General features: G+C 38.9%; 1 protein-coding gene across 7 annotated transcripts in view; it reads left to right on the forward strand.

The window, feature by feature from the left end:
* Positions 1–16,664, forward strand: part of LOC133606397 (neurexin-2-like) — an 873,942-nt gene that overhangs the window by 515,844 nt on the left and 341,434 nt on the right. For all 7 annotated transcript variants that reach the window (XM_061960335.2, XM_061960334.2, XM_061960329.2 and 4 more), the window contains one exon: positions 2,770–2,889. In XM_061960335.2, coding sequence (XP_061816319.1) covers positions 2,770–2,889 — 120 coding nt within the window. The remainder of the gene's footprint in view (positions 1–2,769; positions 2,890–16,664) is intronic.

Consider the following 16,664-nt stretch of genomic DNA (forward strand, 5'->3'; position numbering starts at 1 on the left):
GAATATTGATGGAAGTTTTCAAGCATCAGATCAATAGTCGAAAGAAGCTTCCTGACTTTCCACTGTTAAATATGACAAAATGCTTAATTAGCTGCCCGGAGAGAATAATGCATTGATTAATTAGCCTGGTTCAACAGAAACAAACTGCACACATTAGAAAATCATTTAAGTCACAAACGCATGAAGACATTGCAGCTCTCATTTGTTTCTTTTATTTCAAATGATTTCATTTTCTGTATTTTTTGCTGTGCCTTCAATTGAGTTGTTTCTTAACGGCAAAAGAAGACGTCTGTTGTCCGATACTGTAGCATGTTTCACTCCAAGTGTGTGTGTGTTTATCTGAGATTTTAATGAATAGCACAACAAGCATGCCTCAAATCTATTTTTAGAACCGATATTCAATCCGTAAACTAACTTTGTTTTTGGAAAGCTTTTTAATGTTGGCTCAGAAGTTTGTATGATGTGCAAGATTGTACCCGAGTGAGTCCACAGAGAAATAACTATGGTGTCGTGTTAAAATTAAATGCCTCCAGTCAGCATTCAGCACCTGGAAATGAACAACATAGGAACATAGGAAATGTGCCATTTGTCGCGTATACAACCTTGAATTAATCACAATATAATTTTAAATATGGTTCATAAAATCCACCACATTGGTTACAAAACCATATTTTTGAAATCATTTCTTAGCACTGCATATACATACATTCTTATGTTTATTTATATTTTAAGTTTAATTAGAAATGTCATTCCCATCAGTGGTTTCTTATAAATAAGTCTTTAGGGTACAATTTAGCTTTCATATGCTGTGACATAATCAATTGTATTTTAATTGTATTTTAATAGCTCTTCTGAAATGAAACATTTTAAATGAGACTACTGTAAATGAATGCTCAACATAGGGATCACAGTTAACACTGCTGCGGAAGTATCTTCTAAGCCAAACATACAAATATAAATACATTATTATTTTTTTATTTCTGACGGTCCAAATATGTTGACACACGCAGGATGAAGAATTCTCTGAACAGCTTGCAGGGTGATCCTCAGCATTCTCACAGCCATTTGTGTTTAACTTTGCCAATTTGCACGTAGCGTTTTAAACGTGCTAAATAAAGATGCAAAATAGTGCCCACAGAATAGTTTTAGTCTTGATAGATCACACTAGGTGTGCTAAATATTATATTTGCATCTTTGCCTCCCATTACTGTGGGCGTTCTGATGGTCAGCATATATTCAGCATATACATGAAGACAGACACGCTAAACGGATTACACTCACCTAAGAGACACAATCCTCTGCTTCTGACCTTAGTAGATCAGCTTTGTGTGCGCCATCAAGTTTGTAATGTTTTTTAATACATGGAAACCTTTAGTAGATTAGACCCTAAATCTATAATGTCAGCTCTGCCGTGAGAATAGTTGAGATTAAGAATATTTTCATGTCTTAACCTTCTGTTTGACAAGTATTTGTCCAAATAATGTAAATGTATTTATATCTATTTATTTTGTCAAGTCATGCCAAAGCGCTGATTCTATTGCATGACACAAGTCACTATTAGCATTATTAACAACTCTTGTGCGTAAATAGCACGCATAGTAGGTTTAAATATGATTGGCACTACACTTTTCTTTAGTTGTTTACCTCATATGAGTACCATACAAGATATTTAATTAGTCGCAATAATAAATTAAAAAAATACAAATAATAATAAAATAAATACAATAAACGATACAATAAATGATAAATGTCTGCTTATACACAGTGCAACTGTTATAATATCCTAAAGTTTACCTTAATTGATCAAATATATGAAGATTCACAACATGATTTGTTTGGCCATGGCTATGCTGGCTATCTGCCATACTGGGTGGAGAGACCAGAGGAGATGCGGAGGAAGAGACGGAGCCAGCGTTGATTGGAGAGCTTTACGGTGCCCTGGCTAAATCAGAATCAGAATCAAATGAGCATGTATTGGACACTTCGGCTCCCTGGATGGATTCTCGCTCATCCACACGGACCGTACTTTGGCTGAGAACTAGTAGGCAGCTTAGGACGTAGGGTCCAAACCAAATATTTTGCTGCAAGACATATTTTTTTTAAATCAATCAATCAATCAATGTTTATTTATATAGCCCTAAATCACAAGTGTCTCAAAGGGCTGCACAAGCCACAACGACATCCTCGGTACAAAGCCCACATAAGGGCAAGGAAAAACTCACCCCAGTGGGACGTCGATGTGAATGACTATGAGAAACCTTGGAGAGGACCGCATATGTGGGTAACCCCCCCCCTCCGTGTCATTCAATTAAAATGTAGCCAAATCAGCAATAAAATAATCTTACCCACATTATCACTGCATGCAAATAAAATAATTATACATTTACTGTATATTTAGGCTTAAACAAACAAATATACTGTATAATATAGCCGCAATAATTTGCTTATACATTGTAAAATATGTGTGGTGCAATTTATTGCTGTTCCTTCATATGAGTATGAGCTTTATTTGGGGGTGATAAACTTGCTGTGAGCTATATGCATGCATGGCCATCCATCCATGCATTTCCTACCGCTGGTCCCTCTCGTACATAGGAATATGCACACTCTGTTCCACATAAACTATTTCTATGAATACCATTGTTTGAGGTTTGCTTAAGCACATATAACCACTTTTCGTGCATTTTTGTGAGCAGCAACCATTATAAATGAGCTTCCAGCAGGCTGGGATGAATTATTAGTCATTTTGTGCAAATTTGTGTATCTTAGGACCCAGTACCACCTGTACGGAGGACTCCTGCTACCATCAAGGGGTGTGTCTCCAACAATGGGAGGGCTTCACCTGTGACTGCACCATGACGTCCTACGGAGGCTCATTCTGCAATGACCGTAAGTCCCAAAGTTTTGTCGGCGTGATTGGTGTAAGGCTGTGTTCCTATAAAACGTCCACAGAGAACCTTGAAGTTAGCCCTCTGTTAGTATTCTACATTGTTTTCTTGCTTGATTCAGAGAAGTAAAAACCGACTAGCAGGCTAATAGACTTGTTTGCTTGTTAAGGGAGGACAGTCAAGGGAGGTTGCATCGCTACCAACTCCAACTTCTCTACTACTTTAGAGTATATTGTTGTTATTGCTACACATGATGCAGTGTGAGTGTTATGGGCTCATTAGCGTGGGGCTTCCGTCCCTCATGGAAAGGTTCACCTAGGAGAGAAACTTATCACTGAGTGTCTTTTCAAAGACCGAACAGTCTTATGCTGAATTCCAGGAAACAACTAGAGAGTCCAGTTGTTTCCTGTGGGGACAGATCTGTAGAAAGGTGTTTGTGTGTGTGTGTCAGATTAAAAAAATGGTATCCAGCAGCATGATCAGAAATTGAGAACTAAGGACATCAAAGGAATAAGCTTGAAATATCATTTGCAAACAAATATCAATCCTTTCAAACGTTCAAATCAATGACCCTTCGATTTGATCAAAGTCATAAACTACAGCAAAAACATATAAGTTGTGTTGCTGCTGGTTTAAATCCTTTTTGTCTGCACATGTCTGTCTTCCAAGGACTCTGTACACTCAGCGGTCGCACCTGCACATATCAAGAACAAGAGCTACAAATTACTTTAAAAATGCAATAATGCTATTGTATGTCAATCGTATTAAAATGTTAAATTTAAAAATAATGCTTGCAGTTTGATGCAATGCAATTCTGCACCAACACAACCAACCTCAATTAACTTTGACAGTTCTTCATTTGATTATGCAGGTGTACTAAATGATGTGGCTGGTAAATATATTGCTCATGTCAGTATAAAATTGTATTATAAGAGAAGGGTGTGCATGCATTGTTTTACATCCTGTTACAGCATATATATTCATTCCCCATGGAATGGTCACATCTTCTGGACGGAGTCTTTTCTCATCATTTCTGCCAGCTTGTATCTCTTACAATCCTTTTTTCACCCACTTGACCCGCAACGTGGCCGGGGTTAGTCCGCAGCCTTGTTCCCTTTATAAACGACCCTTTCTTCTTGCTTACTTGCTAAATGATCGGCCTTTTCTCCTTGGCGTCAGCTGACACATGAAAGATTGTGTCTCAGCTGGCCAATTCTCTGGGACGTTTCTGGAAGACTAAGGTAGGACTTTACCTAATGTGCACCTGTAAAAATGTGATGGTTCTGCATCATCTTTTGTCTCCGCATGCAAAGGCGGGGTAAAGTGGTGCCATGTTAGCAGTATTTTGTAGCTCCTCACTTCTTGAGTCTGACATTTTTTTCTGACTGGTCTTTTACAAGAAACACTTTATTTGCAGTCAAACTTTCTCTCTCAAATCATATTATTTGTCTTACTGTGGGCAAATACAGCAGGTATGTTTTGCTTTATGACTTAATAAATATTGGAGCTTGCACACCCCTGAAAGCAGGGCTGCCAAAATAAATCACAGAACCTCTCATTGCCCCAGTAACACATCTTGACAAGGGCCTTCCCCACATTGTTCCCACAAACTTGGAAGCAATTCTACAAAACATCTTGTTAGGATGAAAAGTTAGCATTCAATCAACTTAAAAGTACTTTGGATCATTAGCCCTAGTCACACAGTACCAGCCCCACATGCAAAGAAGAGTTTTCTTTGATAAGTATGCTATGCCAGACAAATGCATGTGTGCAATTTCCTGCAGTTGTTTTGTTTCCCTCCGCTCCAGCAGAATTGTGACACCAGAGATGATGATTTATGGACCCAGGGTTGGGTTTGTTTTGTGACATTCTTCAAAGCGATGGTTCATGTGACGTGCAACACAATTGGAATTTGTGCTGATGTATGTCGATGTGTTGTGGTATTTATTGTGATTAACGGAGCCCGATGGAGGCAAAGTAGCCATGAGTAGCATTGAGATTGCGATTGTGTTGCTAATTAGAGTTTCTAGTTTTAAATGTTCAAAGACTGATCATTGTTATCTAAAATAAAGCATTTATGTATTTTACTCCTTAGAATGTCCATTTGCACCTAAATTGATATGGGGACCATATTTTTATAAAGTTAAGGAACGGTGAACGGTGGACTTACTTCTTTGTTAACTATTTTACTTATTTTGTGTATTATGTCAATGCAAGGCTTTGTCATACCTTAGACATTTGTATTCACCAGTAGGTAGTCATGAATTAATGAATAACAGTCGGACTAGCGCAAAACACATAAGGTAAAACTTTACCATATATGGAGATATATGCTGACGCCACCAATGGGAAAGACTTCACACATGGGGCACATTCTAAATGGCTCATTTGGAGGAAGTATGAAGAAAGGCAAGATTGTTTTATAAATGTTCCCACCATGCCTACATGTTTTGGTTTCACATTTTCTAGACTTATGCAGATCGCAAATACACAAAGACAGGTGTATTTCTTAGGTATGAAAAGTTGGTTTTGCCCAATAGGTCTCCTTTAAATTGAAGTCATTTTATGGCAGGTTGCCAGTGGAATATGGCTGCAAAGAAGTGGCCGCTAAATACATAAGACTAAAAGAGCTGCTTGTTTCATATTAGTCGCCTATCTTGTGCTTCTAATAGACAGGAAGATACAGGTGGGCTGCTTTTTAAACAAAGTGACCATATTGTTTCCCTCATTCATGGAGCAGATTTTGTATTTGGTGTGTCCTTTCTACAAAAATTGCCTCTTTTCGCTTGTCTTTTTCAACACAAAAAATGTATTTGCTATCATATTTCATGCGAACATATTTTTGGGGAATAACAAATTAGGGATTAAAATTATGTTGTGCATCTTGCTTTTGCACACACACACCAGATAACATTTGTTATTCAGTCACAGCCTGCAGTGATTGACTGGTCTATTTGTCTCTGTGTAGCGCATAAGTGGGCCACTTGGTGTTGTGCCTTATTCATCTGGAAGCGACTCAGATGGAGATGGGGTGTTGTTTCTTAGCTTTGTCTCTCTCTCACGTTCTCATGTGAGTGGGAGAGCGAAGACAGGGAGGCACTGGGCCCTAAGGGAAAGGCAGTGTGTGTGTGCGTGTGTGCGCGCGCCCGCATTTCTCTCTTTTTTTAAAGCCGTTTGCATCTGCCGTGTGTGCTTGTGTACAGTAAAGCCAGCTGCTGTTGCGTTGCGCTGTCAGCGATACAAATTGGGTGTCTTGTATCTTTATGGACTGACAAATAAAAAAGTTACATAAACAGACTAGAAGTGTAACAATACATGTCATCGTAATCTGATTTATCGCGACCAAACACTTTGTGTTGTACATCACTGTACCGTACCGAGCACCCACGCGGTACACATTAAAAGTAAGGGTATGTAAGCAAGTAAGTATGTGTAGTCACGTGTCTACTTTATCAGGATATATTTACTGTACAATTACCTGCTAGCAGTTTGCTGTTTTTATGATGTATTTTAAAGTTAAGCACGCTCATGTTTTTCATCTTGGGCCCTCATTCTACTCAAACTTAACCGAACCGTGATCATAAAATGTCCAGACCCGACGTATTATCACACCCCTGACACATGCTTCTTTACGTCATGCCCGCTGACAAAATTGCATATAATTGATGTTAAAGTCGTATTTGTCAGTATACTTAATTTAAAACTGACAGTATATTACTGACAATTTTTTCCTATCGCAAGAGGCTGCAGAGCATCTGAACCAGAACTGCCGTACTTTGGAACAGTTTGTTTCTTAAAAACATCAGAACACTTAATGCTGGTCTGCCGCTAATGCTGCCTCAAAATACCACAGGACGTTGAAAAACGATTCTAGTTTTATTTATTTATATTAATTACAATGCACGTACTGTTATATATATTACTGTTGCCTTGTCCTTGCGCTGTGGTTGCCGCACTAAATGCGCTGACTATGAGAAAGTAAATTTGGTTCACTGTATATATAATTTTGGTATATTGACAATTATAATAAACCTTAAACCTACTAGTTTGACCCAATCTAACCTCTAACCCAGCTAACCACTGTACCATTGTACGTACATGTACTACTTATGCACTAATGTAGATTTTTGTGGGAGTGTTGTATTTATTAATATTGCAAAGCCTCTCAGTGCATCTTTGTTCTGACCTTTGCAAGCACACTGCTAGTGCTTGATAGTTTGCTTTAGACCAGTGATTTTTATATGGTCAAATACCGGTGCCAATAATTTCCATAGCAGGAAACTACAAACTACACTGCTATATGACTTTGGACATTATCTTATGGCAAAACTACTGCATTTTTAGATGCTTGGTAATAAATTATTCACTGAAAATTGTACATAATTCAGTACAAAACAAAAATGAACACTTTTCTCTTGCAGAAAGCGAAACTAACAAGCTTTATGTTGTCACATTTTCTACCCTTTAGTCAAAATTTGAAGACTTAAGGCGTGATCTATTAAAATGTTTGTGTGTATTGAAACACTCGCAAACTTGGTAGCGCACACAAAACTGATCTACTAGGCTCATGTGCTAAGGGACTGCATCTATAAATGAGCAAAATAAGGAGCGCAATCCATTTAGCGTATCTCTCTTCATGTATATGCAGAATATATGCTGATTATCAAAACGCCCACAATACCGGGAGGAGAAAATGCAAACATATTTATTTAACACACACAGTGTGAATTATCAAGGCTAAAACTGTTCTGTGGGAGCTGTTTTGCGTCTTTATTTAACATGTCTGGAATGTGTGTGCAAACTTGCAAGTGCTCAGAATTGGCTGTGAGAAAGGAGGCGATCACAGTGTAGCGCCGTCATGTGTGTGTGTCAACATATTTGGACTCGCAGAAATAAAAATGTAGTAGTAGTAGTAGCAGTAATAGTAGTAGTAGTTTATTTCAAACATGCTCACAAAGTTACAGCAAAAGTCTTTACAGTACACAGTTAAACATGTCTGAAAGGGAGTAGGAAGAAGCTAAGCTTATTTATTCCTACCCCTTCATAACATCCCAGCAAATACTAGTAGGTTTGTTCACATCCTGTGCTCAAAATGAACTACTCAAAAAACCTGCAGAACAATGCCAAAATGCACCATGACCACCACAGACAAATCCAACACAATATAAGACATACTGTATCATCAAATTAGCAATATCATTTTCAAATTGTATGGCTGCTGGATGACTTAAGGAGCTGCTTAAAACAAATTGATGCGTTGTGGTGTCTGCAGGTGTTTTTTTTTATGACGCTCGTTTTTCCATTTAGGAAATATATGATATTGATATAATTTATCTCCCTGAGAAAAAATGTCTTGCAATCTGCATTTGCTTGTGTCTGGAACCATCACAACACTGCAGCGCATTCCAGAGTGCATTGTCAGCGTGCTAAAAAAAAGTTTCTGTTGTCGAGATAGCGATTCTATGCTGCTTTAAGGTGGTGCAGTTTGTAGATGTTGGCTGGCTGTTCGACAACATTGCAATAATACACAGGTTGGGGAGCATGATAACATGAAAACGGAGAGAGATTTGTGTTTCCATGGCTACAGCTATGCCAAATCCTCAATTTAAATAGGGCGGTCTGCACCACTTCTGCCCTCGTTATCAGTTGTACACACTGTTAGTAGATCACAGGCAACCAGCCCACTAATAGGATTTGCAATTTTAAAGTTTGCATGCACTATTTAGTGTGTGGTATTTTGCTCCTAATAGATCAGGCCCTTTGTATTTTACTATAAAACCACTTAATTTCATAACTGAACTGGATTAACACTGCAATAAAATCAGCTTTAGTGTAATGTTTAGCCCCCTCTGCTTCGTCTAACCATGCTGTTAGGAAAGGAACGGTAAATCTATCACTGATAAATACCACTCATAAGCCCACTGATCCAATCGGCCAAATAAACACCTAGAAAAGTGTGAGAGGAAGACATCTTGTCAAGTCTATTTTTCCATCAGTGTTACTTACTCTTCTCACCTTTTCTTGCCTCCGTGTTGCTGCTTGCCAGTCGGCCTTGCAATTAACGGCCACCTCGTTAGTCTCAACCCAGTCCGCCAAAATGACTTGGCATGCTTTTATCAAGCGCATGCAAAAAGACGCCAGCTCGGGGATGGCCAGCCACTTTGAGAAGGCATCAGTTATCTATCCACTTGCAGACGCTTTGAGTGAAAGCACGAGCAGACGAATGAAAGGACAATTATATTGTATGGAAAGCCCACCGGTTGTGAGGACCCAGCATGTCTAGAACCATAGTAGGACTGGTTGAAAGTGGATGTCTGCAGGACAGCCTTGCCAGCTTCCCCAAAAGTAGCCACTCATCTCGTCACCTTCATGAGTCTTGTCTTAAGCAGACAAGGAATACTTCCGCCTGAAACTTTCCCCCTGCTCTTGATGAGTTTATGCTTAAATGTTGATCCAGTGTAGAGCCTTCACTGCTTTGTAGGGTTTAATTAAAGAACGGGATCGCTTTTAAGCCACAATGTGCGTTAAAGGACAATTAACAAGTCTTACTAATTGCTTTGAGACCACTTTAGATGAACGCAAACATCATCAAAGCCCTCAACTCCTTTTTGAAATGAAAGAACAGGACAAGTAAGAGAGGAAATAAGTCAACTAAAAGAGTAGGATGTCTTAGAGTACCACTTTGTGCAAACTTAGTAAATGACTGGCAATGTGTCCACCGGTTTGATCTGCTCGGTGCTAATCAATAAGTTCAATTTGCAGTGTCTGCTTGACCGTGTTTTCCCCATCTTGCCTTCCACAATCTTGCAATGGATAACCTTGGAAAGCCCAAAGCAATTAGTTGTCCTTATGGCGAATATTACAAGCCTAATATTAATTTTACTCTTTGCAAAAAGTTGATTCACCCCTGACAGTGGTGTGATCCTCTTGTTGAAGGATGTACTCTGCAGAGGCACTACTGGACCGCAGACACATTCCGGTAGCAAGAATTGATTGTGGTACCCAGAAACCTGAAATAACAGAAATAGCAGCATTCAGATCATTAAGTCTTTGGAAAGAGAAGTCAATAGCATGATGCATGAATGGGAGTGTTAGGGTACTAAATGGGGCATCTTTATTTTTAGAAAACATTACCTGTCGGTTAATAAAAACAATTAATTTAGAATGATTAAAGATGATCATTAGGGGTCTGACAATACAGGAGACGAAACAATACTTGATATTGCTTTCAAGAGAACAAAACGAGACAATATTGATTTTTTTGTTTCTTTTTGCAAACCAACATTTTAATTTTACCGTGTCACAAAACAAGCATGACATTTAGAAATGTGTTATGGCTTTGTGTGCATGACCAAAACATTAGCTTTTGACTGATCTTTCCACAAATTCAAACACAAATTTACGGCCGTATTTCTAAAACAGTACTATTTGAGTTTATATTGTAGCCAACCCTTTTCTCTGGAGGTATAGTGTATAACAGGGCTATTCAACTACATAATGAAGAGGGCCGCAGATTCAAGAGCCTAAGGGCTCAGGGTCCAGACATCGAAATTTGGACGTTTCTTTAGAAAGTGCCTCCGCAGGTCATATTTCTTTGAGAATGCCTTCACTTAATTGCAAAGTAAACACATCGGCTTTCACACTGCACTATCAATAAATTAATTATTCTGCCCTTGCTACTCGATTCCAGCTTGCGCAGCGAGACCGATTGGTAACAGCATGAAGAAACAGAAGCTTCAGAAGTTTTGCTGAGGATTGATGTTCCTTCTTTTGAATTATTCCCCTTCCTCAGTTTTATTTTTTTGACATGTCTTCCTTCATGTAGGTTTATAAGACTGAACATATAACCATAAAATAAACATTACAATAGTATAACATTAATTAGGCTTGGACCAATAACACATTTTGCTTGACAATACTGACCCACAAACTACTGCAGATCAATGATAATTTTACCATTCTTTTTTTTGAGACCAATCTAACCACTGATAAAATAATAATACATAATAATAATGCAAATATACCTTTCCAAAATTCTATATTTTTGTAGCTCGGGTATATTTTAACATTATAAAACAAATGTATTTGCAGCGGAAACATTGCCGAAACAATATTGTTCTGGCTTCATGAGAGCCATATTATTTTTATTTGTGTGTTTAAGTATGTTTATCTTCTTCCATTTTAATTTGTAAACGTTTTAGAATGTTTTTTGTTTTAGTAAATGTAAATTGATTGATCAGTTCGTTTCACTTCCGGTGTATGTGACATCACGCAAGTTTGCTTCCTGTTGCCTGTTTCAACTCGACACTGTGGAGTTTATATCGATCACTTTTGTGCAAAGACAGTACAGCAGGTTTAATGTGAATACTGTTTCTTGGTTGTATGGACAGCAATGTGTACATACATGTTTAGATTGGGGTATGACGATTCTTAATGGGAACATACCTTAATGTCTCTAGCTCATGTTAGCATTTAAGCTAGCTAGCCAGCTAATGCTAGTCCTTCCATTAGTTTATCAAAGTGAAGTTATCAATTATGGTTTTTGGATCATTTTAATTTAATACGGTAATACTAACCAGAAATTTTGTCATTACTGTTTATGTGCGTGTAGTACAAATTCCCGCAAACGCTGCTAAAATTGACCACTCGTCCTCTTGTAAGCAATGACTCGAGCACTGGCTTGGGGCTGAACCATCATACTTTGTTGTCCAGTCGCTGTTTAAGTCAGATGTTTGCAATTTATTTGGATTTTTGTCCAAGGTTGACATTTTTGGGTTGAAAGAGTCGTCGTCTTCTACTCACCCCACTTCCTGCTACATTCTGACACATATGCCTCACTGTTTCCCCCTGCAGGGTGGTTCGAAGTACTGCATACATGAGCAACACTAGTTTGAATGGTTTCATCAAGCCTATTTGGGTGATGTTCGGCGGGCCAAATGAAAACCTCTGGCGGCCCGCAGGCCGTCAGTTGAATAGGACTGGTATATAAAGAACATTTGTTTTTTCATAGTTTTTAAACATGTATTGTTTTGTCAAAGCAACATTTCAGTTTTGAAATGGCTTCACTGCAGTTTTTGCCTTTTCATATACAGTACGTTTTGGATATTATCTGGAATATAAACACATGACTATTGAACATTTTGGATTGACTTGAATTGCACTTGCCAATGTAGTTTTTTTTTGTTGCCCATTATTATTTACAATGAATACAAATACTGTATTTACATAACTTAAAAAATAGTAATAAAACATTATTTTCTAATATCTAACTATAAACATACTTGAATTGCATTCATGCACACACTCAGGCTCGCATAGCCAAATATACTTGTGATGTGATCGCCAAGAGTAATATAGGAAACCCTGGTTAATTGGTTCTGGGCCTGACTGGTAAAATAATGTCTGCCAAGTCGGAATTATTTGTTGTATATTGAATATTGTCATTGCTGAAAACAAAGTTTTGTTGTACTTGTGCAATGACAATAAAGACATACCTACCTACCTACCTACCTTTATTATTTTCTAAAAAGGGGTTTTAACATTAAGAGAACCCTCTAGTCAGGAAATAGCATCCACATAGTCACCTTTACAAGCTGTAAACTTGAAATCTGCGTTCAGTTCTAACCCCTATTGCGTTCTACAATATTAAAGACTAAAATAAGGCCAAAAACAAAATCTCGTTTTGGGCCACAAAAAGGCTGTAAGTTGTTGTGAAACATCACTATAGCACAACTTTTAGGCAGTAAAGTCGGGCCGTCAAAATAAAAGCACATCAGTAAAATAACACTGTGACACCACAGTGAGCAGTTAGGTTTTTTTCCCCACCACATAAATGATAAATAAATGATAAATGGGTTGTACTTGTATAGCGCTTTTCTACCTTCAAGGTACTCAAAGCGCTTTGACACTACTTCCACATTTACCCATTCACACACACATTCACACACTGATGGAGGGAGCTGCCATGCAAGGCGCTAACCAGCACCCATCAGGAGCAAGGGTGAAGTGTCTTGCTCAGGACACAACGGACATGACGAGGTTGGTACTAGGTGGGGATTGAACCAGGGACCCTCGGGTCGCGCACGGCCACTCTCCCACTGTGCCATTGGCAAAACTAAATAGGCCCTAGTGTGTGAATGTGAGTGTTAATGTCTATCTATGTTGGCCCTGTGATGAGGTGGCGACTTGTCTAGAGTGTACTCTGCCTTCCGCCTGAGTGCAGCTGGGATAGGCTCTAGTCCCCCCGCGACGTCATCGTCATGTTGCTCACCGTCATAATCAGTCATTTGTGATCTAGTGGTTTGGTATTTTAAGCCCTAAATCATGACAGCTGCTTTTAAAACATTTGTGAGACTCGATAAGTGGGAAAGGCTTTTGCTCTTTGTTTTTAAAACAACTACAATAAAAAATCTCATGTTTTAATCTCATGAGATATTCAAGCATGAGATCTCGTCTTAGCACTAACAACCATGCTCAAGCTTTGTATGGGAGACTGCGGTTTCACATAAATGAGTTATTTGGTATGCATTGTAAAGTAGCTGGAAAATATTGGTTCCCTATTTAAATGGAATCTAAAAATGTGTGTTTTAGGAACAATTTCCTCAAACTCTTGTGAACAAATGTTGTTCATCCCCACAAAAATGGCAGCTCTGCCTATATTTTCTGCTTGTTAAAACTATCTTCCGCCCTGTGCCGAGACCAGTAATGGATTTTCCATAGCGTGAGCACAGCGGCGCTTTGAGGCGGGCGTGAACAAGGAGGCCAATGAAGTGATAAATGGTGGCTTTCCAAGAGGGCGATAATCTTTCATTCCCCATTGCGGTGACGCACTAATAGATTCCTCTGCCGAAGCCCCTTGTGGAATTTTGTGTGTCCTTGGTGGTGATTCATGTGTTCTTGGGAAGAGCGATCTTATTGGGATTAGGCCTCGCAGACCCGGAATGATACAAGCTCACCCTTAGTCTAGACATGTGACACTGTAAACAACAATGCAAGACATTCCAGAATTTAGTGCCAAGCTTTTTTTCTTGTCTGCTTTTTCTCTCATTCATGAATTCTGTCAGCCAATCAACAGACTGAAGTGTGTTGAGTTTACTTTAAGGTAGCCAACCATTGTAGAAGTGTTGGTACAGATTTGGTTTTCTTCCTAGCTTTTGTCATTGAAACTCGCACAAAAATGAATCCCATGCAACACGTACAGTATGCAACTACACTGCTTTGGTGCAACATGTGCATGGACTTCATGCACGTCAGCATGTCAGAAGATGGTTGGAAAAAGATACATGGCGCTCTTTTCAAAGGCTTTCTTCCTCAGTCATCCTGGGAATGTTTGACTTTCACTGCATTTTAAAAGTCGAAGCAGCAGTTTCACTTATCCAAACACAACAGAGGGATGAGGTCTATTTTATGTGCTGCATTTGATGACTACAATGTCTTATGTTTTAGTTCCTTTGGTCATTAGTGAATTTAGTTTAATCTGTCATGTTGCACATTCTTTAGGGAGAGTTGGAATGCATAGGATCTATCTCAGTGCATTCAATCGGATTGTACAGTAGGTGTGACATAATTGGTAGTCTTGACATTTGTGCAAATAAGCTTTTAGAGAATTAAATCATTTTAATTGGTCCAATGGCCAGCAGCATATGAGCCAGATCTCAGGGCAAACGTAAAATACAACTACAATAGTACAAAAGTACAATATTTTTGTTTGATCCATCTATAAGAGCATACATATTTCAAATTAACAGACCACTGTTTTACAACTTAAAGTTAAAGTTCCAATGATTGGACGTCACTGGGTGTGGTGAAATGTGTCCTCTGCATTTGACCCATTTGTTCACCTCCTGGGAGGTGAGCAGTGAGCAGCAGCGGTGGCCGGGCTCGGGAATAATTTGGTCATTTAACCCCCAACTCCAACCCTTGATGCTGAGTGCCAAGCAGGGAGGTAATGGGTCCCGTTTTTTGTAGTCCTTGGTATGACTCGGCTGGGGTTTGAACTCACGACCTCCCAGTCTCAGGACGGACACTCTAACCGCAAGGCCCACTGAGCCTTGTGGTTAGAGCTTTACAGCTTTGCCATGTTATCACTGTGACAATAACTTCACCAACAAAATACCAGTTTCTGATTAGTTTTCTTTGACGATTTAGAAATAATCTTCTTTGTGCGAATTCTTCATGACATAAATCCAGTTGTTCTCTGCATCTGTGATTCCTTTCAGTGGTTTTCTGTTTCATGCTGAGTTTGGCTTGCCAAACAAGGGCTCGCTTAGACTCCTAAATTGGCCCATTTTAGCAGCTGAAGCATGCATGAATGTCAGTCTTAGTGTGTTTTGATCTTAAAAAGATGCACACATACACACACAAACAAAAGTAATAAATACTGCCTCCCGTGTTTTCTGTCATGGCGCTCCCAGGAGAAGCGCCAATATTGATAGGTGGGAGGGCACTCTGCTTGATCAATAATCTCTTTTTTCACCTCACTTGTGTTTCTTCACATGCCTCACTTGGCCATATGGTCTCATCTCCTGGCAAATTTACTTCTCATCTCATTTGCTTTTCACTTTTGATCAGCATACTATACTGTATGTTGGAAGCATGTGGGAAGACGAGAGACAAGGCAAGGTGAAGCTCAGGGTACCTCACCGCTCTGATGTGATATTATGGAAAAAAAGAATCAAAGACTTTAAACAAAACCACTTATGTACTGCACAATCAGTGTGCGACTTACTGTTATTCCAGCATTGGTTCTGTTTTGTTCAGTATACAGAAAACAAAAACACTTATTGCTGCTTCCACTTAACACGCCGTCCCTTTGCTGTTTAAGTAAATAAACGCCTGGCTTTAATTACAGCATTTACATTATTGTTGTCAGGACTTGATCAAAAATAGGACTCAGATGCAGAGAGGAGAACAATCCGGCAGGCTTTTATTTTGAATGTTACTTTTCACCTCCAGAGTCAGGGCAATACAACATCGGCTATAATCTGACAAGGTTCCACAAAAAGGAAACAACCAAAAATCACTCCGAAAGGAGGAAACAAAAAATATAAATCGCGAACTATACTTAGTGCGGAATATAACAATGAATTTTATCAATACAAACAAAAATGCTCCAAAAGAAGGGAGAAACAACGGGCTATAAAACTTCTACACTGTTTCTGATCTAGAAAAATAATTAACAAAATTTCACTCAAAAATTGAGGAAAAAGAAGAACTGTAAAAATAAACTCAAACTCACCACTTCGACTGTAAAACTATATAACCAAAAATCACTCTGCTTAAGAGGAGAAAAGGCAACTCAAAATACCAACAAGGGAATTCAGGACCAGGATACTCAAAGCAAGACGAGACAAGGCTTGGGCATGAAGCTGGAGATGCACGAGACAACGAGACATTCTGGCACAGAACAAAGGGAGGCGTGGGCTTATAAGACACATGGGGGTAATGGAGAACAGGTGGAAACAATCAGGGATCAAGGATGACATCAGACTGATGACACAAAAGGAAGGGCAGGTGACCGCGGTGTGACAATTGTTCAGTTTTGATATTCTGGTATTAATGTAAGAACATGTTTATTTTGGCTACTTTATGAGAGGGCAAATTATAAACTTGTTGCCCGTGTCTTTCCTTAAAGGTAAGCTTAAGAACTAAAAGGAACACACACACATTTTAAATAGAAAATCAGACTCTTTTCTTTGGTGCATGTGTCTGTCTTCCATTCGTTTGTATCGACAACCAGTGCAGCGCTGATCAATTCCACAATAAAGTTGTAATGAA

This window comes from Nerophis lumbriciformis, linkage group LG05 (assembly GCF_033978685.3).
Source record: "Nerophis lumbriciformis linkage group LG05, RoL_Nlum_v2.1, whole genome shotgun sequence".
Lineage (NCBI taxonomy): Eukaryota > Metazoa > Chordata > Actinopteri > Syngnathiformes > Syngnathidae > Nerophis > Nerophis lumbriciformis.